At 43.4% G+C, this 17,937-nt stretch overlaps 1 protein-coding gene across 2 annotated transcripts; it reads left to right on the top strand.

Annotated features, from left to right (window-relative positions):
• Positions 1-9,423: 9,423 nt before the first annotated feature.
• On the top strand, positions 9,424-14,150 carry LOC109886717 (haptoglobin). Of its 2 annotated transcripts, XM_020478327.2 has the most exons (4): positions 9,424-9,580; positions 11,766-11,884; positions 12,959-13,227; positions 13,412-14,150. In XM_020478327.2, exons 1-4 carry the CDS (start codon positions 9,576-9,578, stop codon positions 13,985-13,987), a joined length of 969 nt encoding a protein of 322 aa, XP_020333916.1. In that variant the 5' UTR covers positions 9,424-9,575; the 3' UTR covers positions 13,988-14,150. The 2 variants fall into 2 exon arrangements, with proteins under 2 accessions (XP_020333916.1, XP_020333920.1); XM_020478331.2 differs by lacking the exon at positions 11,766-11,884 and having other exon boundaries at positions 9,443-9,580; positions 13,412-14,145.
• Positions 14,151-17,937: the final 3,787 nt, after the last annotated feature.

Raw genomic sequence — 17,937 nt, 5'->3', positions numbered from 1 at the left:
TATTTATATCTTTATGTTTGAAGCCTGAAATGTGGCAAAAGGTCGCAAAGTTCAAGGGGGCCGAATACTTTCGCAAGGCACTGTATATAGAAAGTCACTGATTTAATATTTGATATTTGTAACGAACATCGGTGTCTGTTTGTATGTGGTCTGACAGAGGTTTGAGGGCAGTGAAGGTCAAATGCATAAACATCATAAATGATTTCACTCTGAAGCAACAAATCTATAAATTAAACTGTCGACAGGATTATATCTTCGCCCCTTGGTGGAGTCATTCAAACTAAAAGACGTCAAGAAAAGTCAAGAAAGTAGACAGCCCACTTACCTGACTCTTGCTATTCAGAAGAGTATTTTTTTTATTAAGGGTCTGGAAAAATACACTGCACTATTTACATAGATAGAGAGGCTCCTCAATGGGAGCATCACTTGTGAATACAATTAATTCAACTGAAATACAATGAACTCTTATGACTCAGATTGGACATATTCTTTCAAAATAAAATATCAAAGAAAATAATGACGTCCAGACTTATGAAATTCCTGTAGTTGTCATTCAAGACTATGTGATAACTTGTTGATCTAAGGAGGTTTTGAATGTTATATGATCACATGACTCAGGCATGTGAGTAACCTGGTTCAAAGGGACAGTTCTCCATCCTCGGCAATCAATGAGTGGTGTAAACCTTTGTTGATTCCGTATTGAATAGCAGTGATTGAATCAACATGAATAAGCTTTAAACATTCGTGACCAAGACCTTTGTATCGACAGACATAGCTATCCTGATTTGTGCTGCAGAGAAAATAGAGAGGATCCCGAATGCATAGTACAGCAAGGTCAAAGTGTAAACCATACAGAGAACAGCTAAAGAGTAGTGCACCAAGTCTCTTTCTCCTGCTTTAAAAACCTTTTACAGCAGAGGACTAAATCAGCGTCACACAGAGTGTTTCTTGGTAGTCAAACAAATCTACTTTGAAACAAAAGTACTCCACTCGTAGGAGTGGAGTAGTTTGTTCATAACCATCCTCCTTTTTTGAGGCCACTAGGTCATTTGACTGCAGGAAAGGGCTACAGCTGGAATCCTTAATTGGTGAAACTGCCACGTCCGTTTGGGATATTACAACCACAAAGAAGTTACTGCAAACAACCAACACTGTTTTTTCCCTCTGACATCATTGCCCACGTGATAGAACAGCACAATATGTACTGCAATTTTTTGACGTCGCTGCCGGAGTCTCCTCTCCTCTGTTTCAACAACTAAAACAAAAACAATAATAAAAAAGATGCGCACACACACACACACACACACACACACACACACACACACACACACACACACACACACACACACACACACACACACACACACACACACGCACACACGCACACACGCACACACACACACACACACACACACACACACACACACACACACACACACACACACACACACACACACACACACACACACACACACACACACACACACACACACACACACACACACACACACACACACACACACACACACACAGAGACAGATTTGGCCCTCAGATCCTCAAGAAGTTCTACAGCTGCACCAATGAGAGCATCTTGACTGGCTGCTTCACTGTCTGGTATGGTAACTGCACCGCCCTCGACCACAAGGCTCTACAGAGGGTGGTGCGGACAGCCTAGTACTTCTCTGGGGCCGAACTCCATGCCATCCTGGACGTTTATACCAGGCGGTGTCTAAGGAAGGCCCAGGAAATTGCCAAAGACTTCAGCCACCTAAGCCATGGACTGTTCTCTGTGCTACCGGAGCAACAGGTCTCAGACTAACAGGCTCCAAGAATACTTCTATCTTGAAAGCAATTTGACTGCTGAATGGCTACTCAGACTATCTGTACTGACTCTACCTGCACTGGCTATATACAGATTCACATGTCTCTATCCACACAACACACACACGTAACACACTCACGCGTACTGATGTCACATGCAGTCGTGGCCAAACGTTTTGAGAATGACACAAATATTAATTTCCACAAAGATTGCTGCTTCAGTGTCTTTAGATATTTTTGTCAGATATTACTATGGAATACTGAAGTATAATTACAAGTGTCAAAGGCTTTAATTGACAATTACATGAAGTTGATGCAAAGAGTCATTATTTGCAGTGTTGACCCTTCTTTTTCAAGACCTCTGCAATCCACCCTGGCATGCTGTCAATTAACTTCTGGGCCACATCCTGACTGATGGCAGCCCATTCTTGCATAATCCATGCTTGGAGTTTGTCAGAATTTGTGGGTTTTTGTTTGTCCAGCCTCTTGAGGATTGACCACAAGTTCTCAATGGGATTAAGGTCTGGGGAGTTGCCTGGCCACGGACCCAAAATATCGACTTTCTTGGGCGCCCTGAAGCCTTCTTCACAACAATTGAACCGCTCTCCTTGAATGGTTGATTTAGGTGCAATCTTACTGGCAGCATTATCCTTGCCTGTGAAGCCCTTTTTGTGCAAATCAATGATGATAGCACGTGTTTCCTTTCAGTTAACCATGATTGACAGAGGAAGAACAATGATTCCAAGCACCACCCTCCTTTTGAAGATTCCAGTCTGTTATTCAAATTCAATCAGCATGACAGAGTGATCTCCAGCCTTGTCCTGGTCAACACTCACACCTGTGTTAACGAGAGAATCACTGACATGATGTGAGCTGGTCCTTTTGTGGCAGGGCTGAAATGCAGTGGAAATGTTTTTTGGGTATTCAGTTCATTTGCATGACAAAGAATTAATTGCAATTCATCTGATCACTATTCATACCATTCTGGAGTATATGCAAATTGCCATCATACAAACTGAGGCAGCAGACTTTGTGAAAATTAATATTTGTGTCATTCTCCAAACTTTTGGCCACGACTATACACACTCACTCACTCACTGCTGCTACTTTTCACTCTTATTATTATATCCTAATGCCTAGTCACGTTATATATTTATTTAACCTTTATTTAACTAGGCAAGTCAGTTAAGAACAAATACTTATTCACAATGACTGCCTACCCCGGCCAAACCCAGACGACACCGGGCCAACTGTGCACCACCCTATGGGTCTCCCAATCACGGCTGGATGTGATACAGCCTGGATTCAAACCAGGGACTGTAGTGACACCTCTTGCACTGAGATGCAGTGCCTTAGACCGCTGCGCCACTCGGGAGCCCCAGCCTCCTGTACATATTTACCTCAATTACCACGTATCCTTGCACGTTGATACGGTATTGGTACTCCTTGTATATAGCTTCATGCTTGTGTGTTTTATTTCTCACATTCTTTTAAATATTTTTATCTAAAACTCTACATCTTTGGGAAAGAGTTTGTAAGTAAGCATTTTACTGTTGTATTTGGCGCATGTAACAAATAACATTGGATTAGACACACACACACACACACACACACACACACACACACACACACACACACACACACACACACACACACACACACACACACACACACACACACACACACACACACACACACACACAGACACACGTGAAAACGCTAAATGAAATGTCTGCTGGCAGATGGCTGTTTTTATCTGTACACATACCTGTACATCATGTCCTGTCCTGTAGTGTGATACCCAACACAACACACAGGTTCCAGTCTGGAATCACAAGGGCTAAGGACAGTCAGTGGTTGTGAGAGTGAGCCACAATGACCTTACCAGTCTTATGTAACATCAGGCACTAAGAGCATGACAGTTCAGAGACATCAACAGCATTACAGTGGCAGGCAAGCAAGCAAGCAGGCAGGCAGGCAGGCAGGCAAGCATGGCATCCATCCCTCTGTCCTTGCATCAGTCATTGCCCACCTGTTTCAGAAACATGAATGAATGATACCAATGAGGCCATCAGAGAGACAATCTGCTAACTCGTTAGCCCTGACACAGTTCCTATTAACAATGGCTGTTTTATATGTTGTAATTACACTGATGAGGTACATGATACTGTTCAGCCAGTATTCATCCCTAGATCTACAGTAATATAAGTACACGACAACATACTGTACGCTGTACGCTCACCTATTTGCTACAAAGCACGTGAGCTTTTTTCTGTTTGTCAATGAAAGCCTCTCATTTTACATTTCATCGATACTATAGAAAACTAATTTTGCACAGACAAAACGGAGGATGGCTATGAACGAACTACTCCACTCCTACGAGTGGCCATAAGAATGAGATGGCACACTGATACATGTCAGAAGGTGCTTTGAACTGGGATGTGGTAGTAGCCCTGTCCTGCAGTCAAATTATCTAGTGGCCTCACGGGTGGAGTGAAATTCTTATTTTTCATAATTTAATAATTTATCAACATTATTAGATTTTTTTAATGCAGAAAATCCGGTGTTTCTATGTCTAACGGTTTTGTTATATTCAGTATTCTATGACGTATATAAGGTGTAATATTGGGATTCAAACTCAGAATTGAATACATCAGATAATGACCAGATCTCCCGGTGGAAGAAAGTCACATAATATTACAATTTATTTTCCCAACACCAGCAAATTCTTTAGTTGCAAGGCTGGACTTTTCCTAATGTTGAGCCAAGAAGCATGGCAAAAGGACAGACAACTTGTTTACTCAACTTTACCCTACTAGGCTACCTGTTCTTTCTCCCTCTGTCAACAGCCAAGTTGAATTCACATGATTTCACAAAGCTGGCACTCAGTCAGCTGTATAAGGAAATAAGCAAACAGGAAACCACTCACCCAGAGGCGACGCTCCTAGTGGCCGGCGACTTCAATGCAGGGAAACTTAAATCAGTTCTACCAAATTTCTATCAACATGTTAAATGTGCAACCAGAGGGAGAAAAATTCTAGATCACCTGTACTCCACACACAGATGTGTACAAAGCTCTCCCTCCATTTGGTAAATCCGACCACAGCTCTATCATCCTGATTCCTGCTTACAAGCAAAAATTAAAGCAGGAAGCACCAGTGACTCGGTCCAAAAAAAGTGGTCAGATGAAGCATATGCTAAACTACATGACTGAATTGCTATCATAGACTGGAACATATTCCTCGATTCTTCCAATGACATTGAGGAGTACACCATATCAGTCAGTGGCTTTATCAATAAGTGCATCAAGGACGTCGTCCTCACAGTGACTGTACGTACATACCCCAACCAGACACCATGGATTACAGGCAACATTCGCACTGAGCTAAAGCTGCCGCTTTCAAGGTGCGGTACTCTAACCCGGAAGCTTACAAGAAATCCTGCTATGCCTTGCGACAAACCATCAAACAGGCAAAGTGTCAATACATGGCTAAGATTGAATCATGTTACACTGTCTCCGATGCTCGTCTTAAGTGGCAGGGCTTGCAAACCATTACAGACAACAAAGAGAAGCACAGCCACAAGCTGCCCAGTGACACAAGCCTACCAGACGAGCTAAATCACTTCTATGCTTGCTTCGAGGCTAGCAACACTGAGGCATGCATGAGAGGATCAGCTGTTCAAGACGACTGTGTGATCATGCTCTCCGTAGCCGACGTGAGTAAGACCTTTAAACAGGTCAACATACTCAAGGCTATCCTTGGTGCGGCTGGCTTCCGGGGTGGATGTGCATTGTGTCAAGAAGCAGTTGTGTGTTTTTTTTTTTTTAAACATACACAAGGCCAGATGGATTACCAGGACGTGTGCTCCGGGCATGTGCTGACCAACTGGCAGGTGTCTTCACTGACATTTTCAACATGTCCCTGATTGAGTCTGTAATACCAACATGTTTCCACCATAGTCCACCATAGTCCTTGTGCCCAAGAACACTAAGGCAACCTGCCTAAATGACAACACGCCATGTAGCACTCACGTCCGTAGCTATGAAATGCTTTAAAAGGTTGGTAATGGCTCACATCAACACCATTATCCCAGAAACCATAGACCCACTCCAATTTGCATACCGCCCAAACAGATCCATAGATGATGCAATCTCTATTGCACTCCACACTGCCCTTTCCCACCTGGATAAAAGGAACACTTATGTGAGAATGCTATTCATTGACTACAGCTCAGCGTTCAACACCATAGTACCCTCAAAGTTCATCACTAAGCTAAGGATCCTGGGACTAAACACCTCCCTCTGCAACTTGATCCTGGACTTCCTGACGGGCTAGGTGGTTAGGGTAGGTAACAACACATCTGTGCCACGCTGGTCCTCAACACTGGAGCTCCTCAGGTGTGCGTGCTCAGTTCCCTCCTGTACTCCCTGTTCACCCACGACTGGCCAGGCACGACTCCAACCTCATCATTAAGTTTGCAGATGACACAACAGTAGGCCTGATCACGGACAACGACGAGACAGCCTATAGGGAGGAGGTCAGAGACCTGGCCGGGTGGTGCCAGAATAACAACCTATCCCTTAACGTAACCAAGACTAAGGAGATGATCGTGGACTACAGGAAAAGGAGGACCGAGCATGCCCCCATTCTCATCGACGAGGCTGGAGGCTGGAGTAGGTTGAGAGCTTCAAGTTCCTTGGTGTCCACATCAACAACAAACTAGAACGGTCCAAACACACCAAGACAGTCGTGAAGAGGGCACGACAAAGCCTATTCCCCCTCAGGAAACTAAAAAGATTTGACATGGGTCCTGAGATCCTCAAAATGTTATTTTTATTTTGTTACCTTTATTTAACTAGGCAAGTCAGTTAAGAACAAATTCTTATTTTCAATGACAGCCTATGAACAGTGGGTTAACTGCCTGTTCAGGGACAGAATGACAGATTTGTACCTTGTCAGCTCAGGGGTTTGAACTTGCAACCTTCCGGTTGCTAGTCCACCGCTCTAACACCTAGGCTACCCTGCCGCCCCAAAACGCTATCTGCATTGTGTCCCGCCATCCACCACCCGCCAACCCCTCTTTTACGTTACTGCTACTCTCTGTTTATCATATATGCATAGTCACTTTAACCATATCTACATGTACATACTACCACAATCAGTCTGACTAACCGGTGTCTGTATGTAGCCTCACTACTTTTATAGCCTCGATACTGTATATAGCCTGTCTTTCTACTGTTGTTTTATTTCTTTACTCACCTATTGTTCCCCTAATCCATTTTTTGCGCTATTGATTAGAGCCTGTAAGTAAGCATTTCACTGTAAGGTCTACTTTACACCTGCTGTATTCAGCGCACGTGACAAATAAACTTTGGTGCAAATCTCCTAGAGATGAACGTACTTGGTACAAAAAGTGCAAATCAATCCCAGAACAACAGCAAAGGACCTTGTGAAGATGGTGGAGGAAACAGGTACAAAAGTATCTATATCCACAGTAAAACGAGTCCTATATCAACATAAAGCCACTTAGAAAGGAAGGTCGCTCAGCAAGGAAGAAGCCACTGCTCCAAAACTGCCATAAAAAAGCCAGACTACAGTTTGCAACTGCACATGGGGACAAAGATCGTACTTTTTGGAGAAATGTCCTCTGGTCTGATGAAACAAAAATAGAACTGTTGGCCATAATGACCATCGTTATGCTTGGACGAAAAATGGGGAGGCTTGCAAGCCAAAGAACACCATCCCAACCGTGAAAGACGGGGGTGGCAGCATCATGTTGTGGGGGTGCTTTGCTGCAGGAGGGACTGGTGCGCTTCACAAAATAGATGGCATCATGAGGTAAAAAAATTATGTGGATATATTGAAACAACATCTCAAGACATCAGTCAGGAAGTTAAAACTTGGTCTCAAATGGGTCTTCCAAATGGACAATGACACCAAGCATACTTCCAAAGTTGTAGCAAAATGGCTTAAGGACAACAAAGTCAATGTATTGGAGTGGCGATCACAATGCCCTGACCTCAATCCTATAGAAAATCTGTGGGCAGAACTGAAAAAGCATGTGCAAGCAAGGAGGCCTACAAACCTGACTCACACCAGCTCTGTCAAGAGGAATGGGCCAAAATGTACCTAACTTATTGGGGGAAGCTTGAGGAAGGCTACCCAAAACCTTTGACCCAAGTTAAACATTTTAAAGGCAATGCTACCAAATACTATTTGAATGTATGTAAACTTCTGACCCACTGGGAATGTGATGAAAGAAATAAAAGCTTAAATAAATAATTCTCCCTACTATTATTCTTAAAATAAAGTGGTTATCCTAACTGACCTAAGACAGGGAACTTTTACTTGGATTAAATATCAGGAATTGTGAAAAACTGAGTTTAAATGTATTTGGCTAAGGTGTATGTAAATCTCCGACTTCAACTGTATATCTCCCTCACTAACTTCAAGCATCAGCTATCTGAGCAGCTTACCGATCGCTGCAGCTGTACATAGCCCATCTGTAAATCGCCCATCCAACTACCTACCTTATTCCCATATTGTTTTTATTTACTTTTTTTGCTCTTTTGCACAACAGTATTTCTACTTGCACATCATCATCATCTGCACATCTATCACTCCAGTGTTAATTTGCTAAATTGTAATTACTTCGCGACTATGGCCTGTTTATTGCCTTACTTCCTTACTCCATTTGCACACACTGTATATCGATTTTTTTTATTGTGTTATTGACTGTACTTTTGCTTATCCCACGTGTAACTCCGGGTTGTTGTTTTATGTCGCACTGCTTTGCTTTATCTTGGCCAGGTCGCAGTTGTAAATGAGAACTTGTTCACAACTGGCCTACCTGGATAAATAAATAAATAATAATTTTTTAAAATTTTAATAAAAAATAAAAAATCTGACATCAATGTGTGGGCAATTACAATAATTGAATATGGTCTATTTCAAACATTTTTATATAACATAAACATACTGTTGACATGTAGGCTATGGTGTAATGGAATGTGTTGCCTTGTGTGGTAGGTTTTCTGGGTTTTGACACTCTTATGTAGGTGTTATAACCAGCCATAAAATAACGCAATACAGTGTTATGACCATATTATAACTGACAAGTTATGTCAGCTGTTATGACATATTATGACATGGTTATGACTGTGTCATAATGTTTTATGACGCTGGATGTCAAGTACAGTGTTACCAAAGTGAGTCGTAAACAGCAAATGTGAGTCAACAACAAACAACAACAACAATTTTTATTGGGGTTTTCCAAATAGCATAATCAAGAAAATGTTTGGGGATTATGATGGTACCACATTTTTTAAATAACACACTCTGATGCGGCATTTATATGCACCTCATTTACTTTCAATAAACCAAATTGACACACAAATTATAGATGTGCTGTGTCCTGTTCTGATTTCATAATTCATACCCTATGAAATGATTTATCCCTCCGATGATCTTCTCTGATTCTAGTTGGCAGTGGCTGAGCTCCAGATGGGGCCAGGGTTTGGACACGATTCCAATAACGGGTTGGCATGAACAGAGATTTTGCAATCTCTCCGATTTTCGGGAATCAGAACTGAAGCTGTGTCCAGCAAAATTCCCATGGGTGGGCAGACAGGGGGCGAGTTCTCTTCTCGGCAGATATAAGGCCTTGGTCCTATAACTTCTCACGGAGTACATTGTCTTTACAGAGGAGACACAGCTCAACATACAAACTGATAAACAGATATTTCCATCAAAATGTGGTATGTTATACTTTTCATATTATTTCCTCAACGAAATCCTAGTAGCCTGGCAATTGTTGTCTTTGCAGTACCAATCCAAATTAATCTCTGGAATGTCTTTGGAAAATTGATCTTTGTGAAATGGCAGGGAAACGCAGCTACTTAAATCTTTCAAAAAACATTCAAACTGCTCTATCTAGAGACCTTTTCTAAATATAAGTAAACATGCAAGCCCCGTGAGTGTTTGGGCTCTGTCTGTCAAATCAAATCAAATCCAATTTTATTTGTCACATACACATGGTTAGCAGATGTTAATGCGAGTGTAGCGAAACGCTTGTGCTTCTAGTTCCGACAATGCAGTAATAACCAACAAGCAATCTAGCTAACAATTCCAAAACTACTACCTTATAGACACAAGTGTAAGGGGATAAAGAATATGTACATAAAGATATATGAATGAGTGATGGTACAGAGCGGCATAGGCAAGATACAGTAGATGGTATCGAGTACAGTATATACATATGAGATGAGTATGTAAACAAAGTGGCATAGTTAAAGTGGCTAGTGATACATGTATTACATAAAGATGTAGTAGATGATATAGAGTACAGTATATACGTATACATATGAGATGAATAATGTAGGGTATGTAAACATTATATTAGGTAGCATTGTTTAAAGTGGCTAGTGATATATTTTACATAATTCCCCATCAATTCCCATTATTAAAGTGGCTGGAGTTGAGTCAGTGTGTTGGCAGCAGCCACTCAATGTTAGTGGTGGCTGTTTAACAGTCTGATGGCCTTGAGATAGAAGCTGTTTTTCAGTCTCTCGGTCCCAGCTTTGATGCACCTGTACTGACCTCGCCTTCTGGATGATAGCGGCGTGAACAGGCAGTGGCTCGGGTGGTTGTTGTCCTTGATGATCTTTATGGCCTTCCTGTGACATCGGGTGGTGTAGGTGTCCTGGAGGGCAGGTAGTTTGCCCCCGGTGATGCGTTGTGCAGACCTCACTACCCTCTGGAGAGCCTTACGGTTGTGGGCGGAGCAGTTGCCGTACCAGGCGGTGATACAGCCCGCCAGGATGCTCTCGATTGTGCATCTGTAGAAGTTTGTGATTGCTTTTGGTGACAAGCCAAATTTCTTCAGCCTCCTGAGGTTGAAGAGGCGCTGCTGTGCCTTCTTCACGATGCTGTCTGTGTGGGTGGACCAATTCAGTTTGTCTGTGATGTGTACGCCGAGGAACTTAAAACTTACTACCCTCTCCACTACTGTTCCATCGATGTGGATAGGGGGGTGTTCCCTCTGCTGTTTCCTGAAGTCCACAATCATCTCCTTAGTTTTGTTGACGTTGAGTGTGAGGTTATTTTCCTGACACCACACTCCGAGGGCCCTCACCTCCTCCATGTAGGCCGTCTCGTCGTTGTTGGTAATCAAGCCTACCACTGTTGTGTCGTCCGCAAACTTGATTTATTGAGTTGGAGGCGTGCGTGGCCACGCAGTCGTGGGTGAACAGGAGAGTACAGGAGAGGGCTCAGAACGCACCCTTGTGGGGCCCCAGTGTTGAGGATCAGCGGGGTGGAGATGTTGTTGCCTACCCTCACCACCTGGGGGCGGCCCGTCAGGAAGTCCAGTACCCAGTTGCACAGGGCGGGGTCGAGACCCAGGGTCTCGAGCTTGATGACGAGCTTGGAGGGCACTATGGTGTTAAATGCCGAGCTGTAGTCGATGAACAGCATTCTCACATAGGTATTCCTCTTGTCCAGATGGGTTAGGGCAGTGTGCAGTGTGGTTGAGATTGCATCGTCTGTGGACCTATTTGGGCGGTAAGCAAATTGGAGTGGGTCTAGAGTGTCAGGTAGGGTGGAGGTGATATGGTCCTTGACTAGTCTCTCAAAGCACTTCATGATGACGGAAGTGAGTGCTAACTGAGTCGTTTCGCTCAGTTACGTTAGCATTCTTGGGAACAGGAACAATGGTGGCCCTCTTGAAGCATGTGGGAACAACAGACTGGGATAGGGATTGATTGAATATGTCCGTAAACACACCAGCCAGCTGGTCTGCGCATGCTCTGAGGGCGTGGCTGGGGATGCCGTCTGGGCCTGCAGCCTTGCGAGGGTTAACACGTTTAAATGTTTTCCTCACGTCGGCTGCAGTGAGGCTCTGTGTGTGTGTGTACTGTACTCATGTGTTCCTTCTGTCCGCAGGTCATCCCTGGCAGTGCTCCTCGTGGCCTCCTGTGTCTGTCTGGCACAGGTCAAAATCAAAACCAAAACCAAAACCAAAACCAAAAACAAATTAATTGATGAGATCTCAGACGATTCAGGTCTGTCTAACTGACACATAACCAACTCCCTGCTTTATGCCAATACGGGCTTACTTCTTCTGATTTAGATTGACATGTCAACAAAGTGAGAGGGATGAAACGTTTTCAAACAAAAACATGTACATTTTAAAGATCAAGGAGCCATTGACAACTTTTTTTAAATCCCATGTCTATGTTAAGGTGGGTATTAGTGACACCATTGATGCAGAATATCGCCCCAAAATATTGGACATACACATTCCACGTGTGTTTTCTCACGTGCAATTTGTCTATTTCCGAAACATATTATATTTGCTGGCCCATTGTGACTGGTTCGTGTAAGGATATCACTCACATTTCAATTACACTGTCATTCTCATCGGATGTTCTGAAGCCAATCTTCACTATGGCTCCCCTTACGCTACTCTGAGCTGAGCAGACACAAGTTGTTCCTATTCAGCCTGTTGGCCTCTGTAAGAGGAAGAGAATACAGTAGCTGTGGCTAAAATGAGTATGTCACCATCACTTTCAAGTGAAAACCTTGTTAAGTCTCACGGCTCACAGCTATTATCCTGATTATCTTAAAAATCGATTCATCAGCGACACACATGAGATGGATGAAAGCCTTGAAAAGTACAATTCCTCCAAAAATCCACCTCTCAACAAGCGTTTCAGGAAAATGTTTGAGAAGAGAAATGACACTAATTCCATCCTCATCTAGGTTTCTGAGTATTGTGACCTCCAAGGTAATTCTGTGAAAGCCAGCCTTGTCTGGCTCAAGTCAGGTCAACACTTATTTTTTCAGATAATAGTAGATGATTAATGAATTTACTGAACTTTTGTCAGGTCAAAGCTAAAAGGTTCCACAAAGCTATTACCAAATGCTGTGTGTATTCAAGTGAATAGTGCTGATTTTAGCAAACTCAAACTAAAACTAAGGCTGGAATTGTATTGAGCCACATTTCATTTTTCTGCAATAATCTTTTACAGTTGTGTTTGAGTTGCACAGCAGAATGTGCTAGGTGGTGCTGAGTTGGGGATGTTTTAACCATATAGAGATTGTATAGAAATAATGTTGTTGTGTTTCTTGCCCAGACTTGCGCTTCAGGCGTATGATTAGGGGCAGCCTGGCCCCTCATGTCCCCTGGCAGGCCATGGTCTACCTGAGTAAAAGCGTCATGAACGGGGGCTTCGCTGGGGGAGCTCTAATCTCTGACCGCTGGGTCCTGACCGCTGGCAGGAACTTGTTTGTCAGGAAGAGTAGACAGGACACCCGGGGGAAAGAACCAATCATCCCCAAGGTGTACTTAGGCATCACGCGACAATCCCAAGCCGATGACTCCAAAGAAGTTGCTGTAGAAAAGGTGAGCTAGTATGCCCATTACCATGTCTTTCAAACAATATTCAGACAATTCAGTATTTCAGCAAGCAGAACTGCACTGGGCTCTCTCACCTACATCATAATTTTCAGTCTTACAGGTAGTTAGAGCACAAATACAGTAGATCATCAAAAAGAGGTCCTATGAATTATTCCCTTCCCCCTTCTAGGTGGTTCTGCACCCAAGCTTCCAGAACGTGTCAGACTGGGACAACGACCTGGCTCTGATTCAGCTGAAGGAGCCATTCACACTGAGCGAGGATGTGATGCCCATCCCTCTGCCTGAGAGGGGTGAGGACCTGGCTGAGGCAGCCCAGGAGAAAGGCATCATCACAGGCTGGGGTTGGGGGGTCCTCTTCACCCCCACTGAGTCACTGAAACACCTGGTATTGCCTGTGGCATCGCATAGCTCCTGTAAGGCAGAGTACAACCCTGGTGGCCAAGTGCTGAAGAGCACTCCAACCGTAGATGACAACATGTTCTGTACTGGAGCCAGCAAGTACCAGGAGAATGTGTGCTTTGGGGACGCAGGCGGTGCCCTGGCAGTCCAGGACCCCAAAGATGGCAGAGTGTATGCTGCAGGGATCCTGTCCTTCGATAAGACCTGTGCTGTGGAGAAATACGCTGTCTACATGAAGCTCTCTGCCTACATGCCTTGGATCAACAGTGTCCTCAGGGGCGACAGTGAGACATCAGCCAGTCTCCGCTCCAGTGTAATGTCTGACATGTATTCGAGGCAGTTGTAGCCTCCACTCAGCACAGTTTCAGATATGAGAGCCGGGGCTCATAATCTCCATTATGCCTTTGCTAACAAAGTCATTTTCTGACTTGATCTTGTCAAACTCTCTCAAGTTATGACTTTCATTGAGTGTGTCTTCCGATTTTCAATAAATTCATCTCCCCTAAGAAGTTTGGTTTCCGATGTTTCACCTTATAACTTTTATTCACATTTTCTTCAACTCATATTAGAATGCTGGGAAACATGTTTTAGATCATCTCTACCAGCTGTAAGATGAGAGCATGTTAGAGCCATTAAAACAAGTAGCCTAAAGCCAGGACATGAGACAATTTAAGCAATGGAATTATTAAGGACAAATTGTTATCTGGCCAAGGAGGATATTGTGTTGAGACCAGCAAGGATTTTTAAATGGATTTGTCATGAAAATCATCCAAGAAGGAAATAACTTGTTCTAAAATAGAGCTGCATAAACAAGGGTCTAGAATCCCTCCCAGCAGGGGAATGGAGGTCCTGTCACTCCTGGTTAGTGACTAATTTAAATACAGAAGACAAAAGGCTTGTCACCATAGCTCAACACTAGTTAATAGCTCTCTTGCTTCTGTACCACAATCTGTTCAGTTTCAACAAGAGATATCTCAGAAATGGCGCTGAAGAGTATGGCTGACGTTTTACATGCCCGTAATCAATTACACTATTTTGTTCATTTTTCTGCGTTGTTTGTAACCTTTTTTAAAAACGTATTTTGTACATAATGTTGCTGCTACCGTCTCTTATGACCGAAAATAACTTCTGGACATCAGAACTGAGATTATTCACCACTACTCAAAGAGGCTTTTTCCTTTAACGAGTCATACGAGAAAAATATACTGCTGTCCCGGGAACAGGCCCAAATCCCTGTCATTTGCGTGAAGAAAAAGAGGCAAAGGAGGAAAAGAGGACGCAGATCGGGATGCGTTCTGAGAATCCGTAGGCGAGTGAGTAAACTCCCATTGCCATAAATTCTACTTGCTAACATGCAATCATTGGAAAATAAAATTGATGACCTAGGATTACGATTATCCTACCAACGGGACATTAAGAACTGTAATATCCTATGTTTCACCGAATCGTGGCTGAACAACGACACAGACAATATTGAGCTGGTGGGATTATCAATGCATTGGCAGAACAGAGAAGCTACGTCTGGTAAGACGAGGGGTGGGGATGTGTGTCTTTTTGTCAATAACAACTGTCTAATTTTAAAGAAGTCTCGAGGAACTGCTCGTCTGAGGTAGAGTACCATATGATAAGTTGTAGACCACACCATCTACCACAAGAGTTCTCAACTATATTATTCATAGCCTATTTACTAGCACAGACCGATGCTGGCACTAAGAGTGCACTCAACCAACTCTATAAGGCCATAAGCAAACAAGAAAATGCTCAGCCAGAAGTGACACTCCTAGCGGCCGGGGACTTTAATGCAGGCAAACTAAATCAGTTCTACCAAATCTTTACCAGCATGTCACATGTGCAACCAGAGGAAAAAAAACTCTAGCTCATATTTACTCCACACACAGAGATGTATACAAAGCTCTCCCCCGCTCTCCAATTGGCAAGTCCAACCATAATTCTAGCCCCGCTTAAAAGTAAAAACTAAAGCAGGAAGTACCAGTGACTCGCTCAATACGGAAGTGGTCAGATGCCACGGATGCTACGCTACAGGACTGTTTTGCTAGCACAGACTGGAATATGTTCCGGGATTCATCCAATGGCCTTGAGGAGTATACCACCTCAGTCATCGGCTTCATCAATAAGTGCATCGACGATGTCGTCCCCACAGTGACCGTACGTACATACCCCAACCAGAAGCCATGGATTACAGGCAACATCCCCATCGAGCTAAAGGCTAGAGCTGCCCCTCCAGCTATGCCCTCAGACAAACCATCAAACAAGGAAAGCGTCAATACAGGATTAAGATTGAATCCTACTACACCAGCTCTGACGCTCGTTGGATGTGGCAGGGCTTGAAAACTATTATGGACTACAAAGGGAAACCCAGACGCGAGCTGCCCAGTGACGCGAGCCTACCAGACGAACTAAATGCATTTTATGCTCGCTTCGAGGCAAGCAACACTGAAACATGCACAAGAGCACCAGCTGTTCTGGATGACTGTGTGATAACTCTCTCGGTAGCTGACGTGAGCAAGCCCTTTAAACAGGTCAACATTCACAAAGCCACGGGGCCAGATGTATTACCAGCATGCGCCAGCATGCGCTGACCAACTGGCAAGTGTCCTCACTGACATTTTCAACCTCTCCCTGACATGAGTCATGTTTCAAGCAGACCACCATAGTCCCTGTGCCCAAGGAAGCGAAGGTAACCTGCCAAAATGTTTACCGCCACGTAGCACTCACGTCGGCAGCGATGAAGTGTATAGCCTTGACATAGCATAGCCTTGACATAGCATAGCATAGCCTTGACATAGCATAGCATAGCATTAACGGGAGAGGTTGATGCGGCGCATTTATTTTGCGTGTGCTCAGGTAGGCTTTCCACTTTCCTCCGTTATTTATTTAGCAAAGATAACACAATCACTCCGGACATATACGAGCAAAAACTCATGACATAAATGTTACAGCAGCCTAGGCTACACCTAAACATTAGAAATCTGACATGCTGTATCGGATGAAAACGAGACGATATTTCCGTGTGATCAACTATTAAAAATTGTCCCACAGCTCTGGGACCTATGGTGCCACCAGTCTGCTTGCAGTTGTTATGTTGATGATCATTGATTTATTCAGGAACGTTTCTTAGTCCACTTTGATGTGTCAAGTGGGAGAGATGCGCGGTCTGTGTTTGACTTTAGGAATTTTGAGATGTCTGATGTCTGATGACGCTTCTGTAATGGAATGTATCTGCTATTTGTATTTCTAGCTAAGTCCCCTCCTGTTCCCTTATTAATAGCTGATGACTACTCCACTCCACTACCATTGTCAACTTTCTCCTGACATAAACTGAAGCCTCGTCTCATGTGCCCGCTCACATTTCCCCTCCAAGTACTGTGAGTACCCCTATCAATTTTCTCTCATTACTGTATGTAGAGTCAATCACATACAAAAACACAATCACAATATTACACATCAATGATTTTACTCCTTGCTCAGCTTTTCACCAAAATGTCTCGAAAGCCTAGCTTGATAGGAGCAATACCTCCTCGTTGTTTAGCAATATACAAGTGACAGCATTTAGGCTAGTATTGTGAGATATCAAATTCGGAACTAAATTGAGCTTCTTGATGTTAGTCTAGAGGGAGACACAATGGGTGCAATATGAATATGTCCATTTGGCTCCACAGTAGGATGTAATATTCTGTAAACTCATCACCACCTAGTGTTGAGAACTGAGGAGAACAGAGGGGAGGGCCATTTTGACATAATGAAATTCCAAGAAGGAGGTGAGCTCTTCCGCTGCCACATGTACAAAAATGACACGCTGTGGTTCTTGGTACTTCAACATCTACCTCTGTTGACAGCAGGTTGTCCAATTCCCTAAATTAAACAGTGGGGGGACGGAACCATTGATCTCAGGAGAAAAGAGTAGCTTACCTCAACCCAGAGGCTGTTATGACAGATGGGAAGATTCAATTCATACTTGATCATTGAAAATGTACCTTAGCAACTCTTCTATAATGTAGCTATTTCATTACAAGTGCATGTGCATAGCAACAGGAAATGGTTAACCAATCCTATTCCACTACCAGAATGACTCAACACGATTTCGAAGCCATTTGTCAATGAAAACACAACCTTCATGTTTGAGGATTAAGAAGGCATTTTTAAAGCAATTGGTAACAGAGTGACGTGGTGGGTTAAGAACTCTGTCAAGTTAAAATATCAATGTCCCTGTCAGGGTACATTACGCTCTACTAGTCTCAGTTTGTGCATCATGTTCCTGATGTGCTAGTTACATTA

The sequence above is a fragment of the Oncorhynchus kisutch genome, linkage group LG3 (genome assembly GCF_002021735.2).
Source record: "Oncorhynchus kisutch isolate 150728-3 linkage group LG3, Okis_V2, whole genome shotgun sequence".
NCBI lineage: Eukaryota > Metazoa > Chordata > Actinopteri > Salmoniformes > Salmonidae > Oncorhynchus > Oncorhynchus kisutch.
Note: the sequence above shows the minus strand (reverse complement) of the source record. Positions and strands in the feature narration are given on the sequence as shown.

Coding starts and splice junctions, on each gene's coding strand:
- LOC109886717 (XM_020478327.2), top strand. Junction 11,885..12,958: donor TGAGATCTCAGACGATTCAG/GTCTGTCTAACT, acceptor TTTCTTGCCCAG/ACTTGCGCTTCAGGCGTATG. Junction 13,228..13,411: donor AAGAAGTTGCTGTAGAAAAG/GTGAGCTAGTAT, acceptor TCCCCCTTCTAG/GTGGTTCTGCACCCAAGCTT.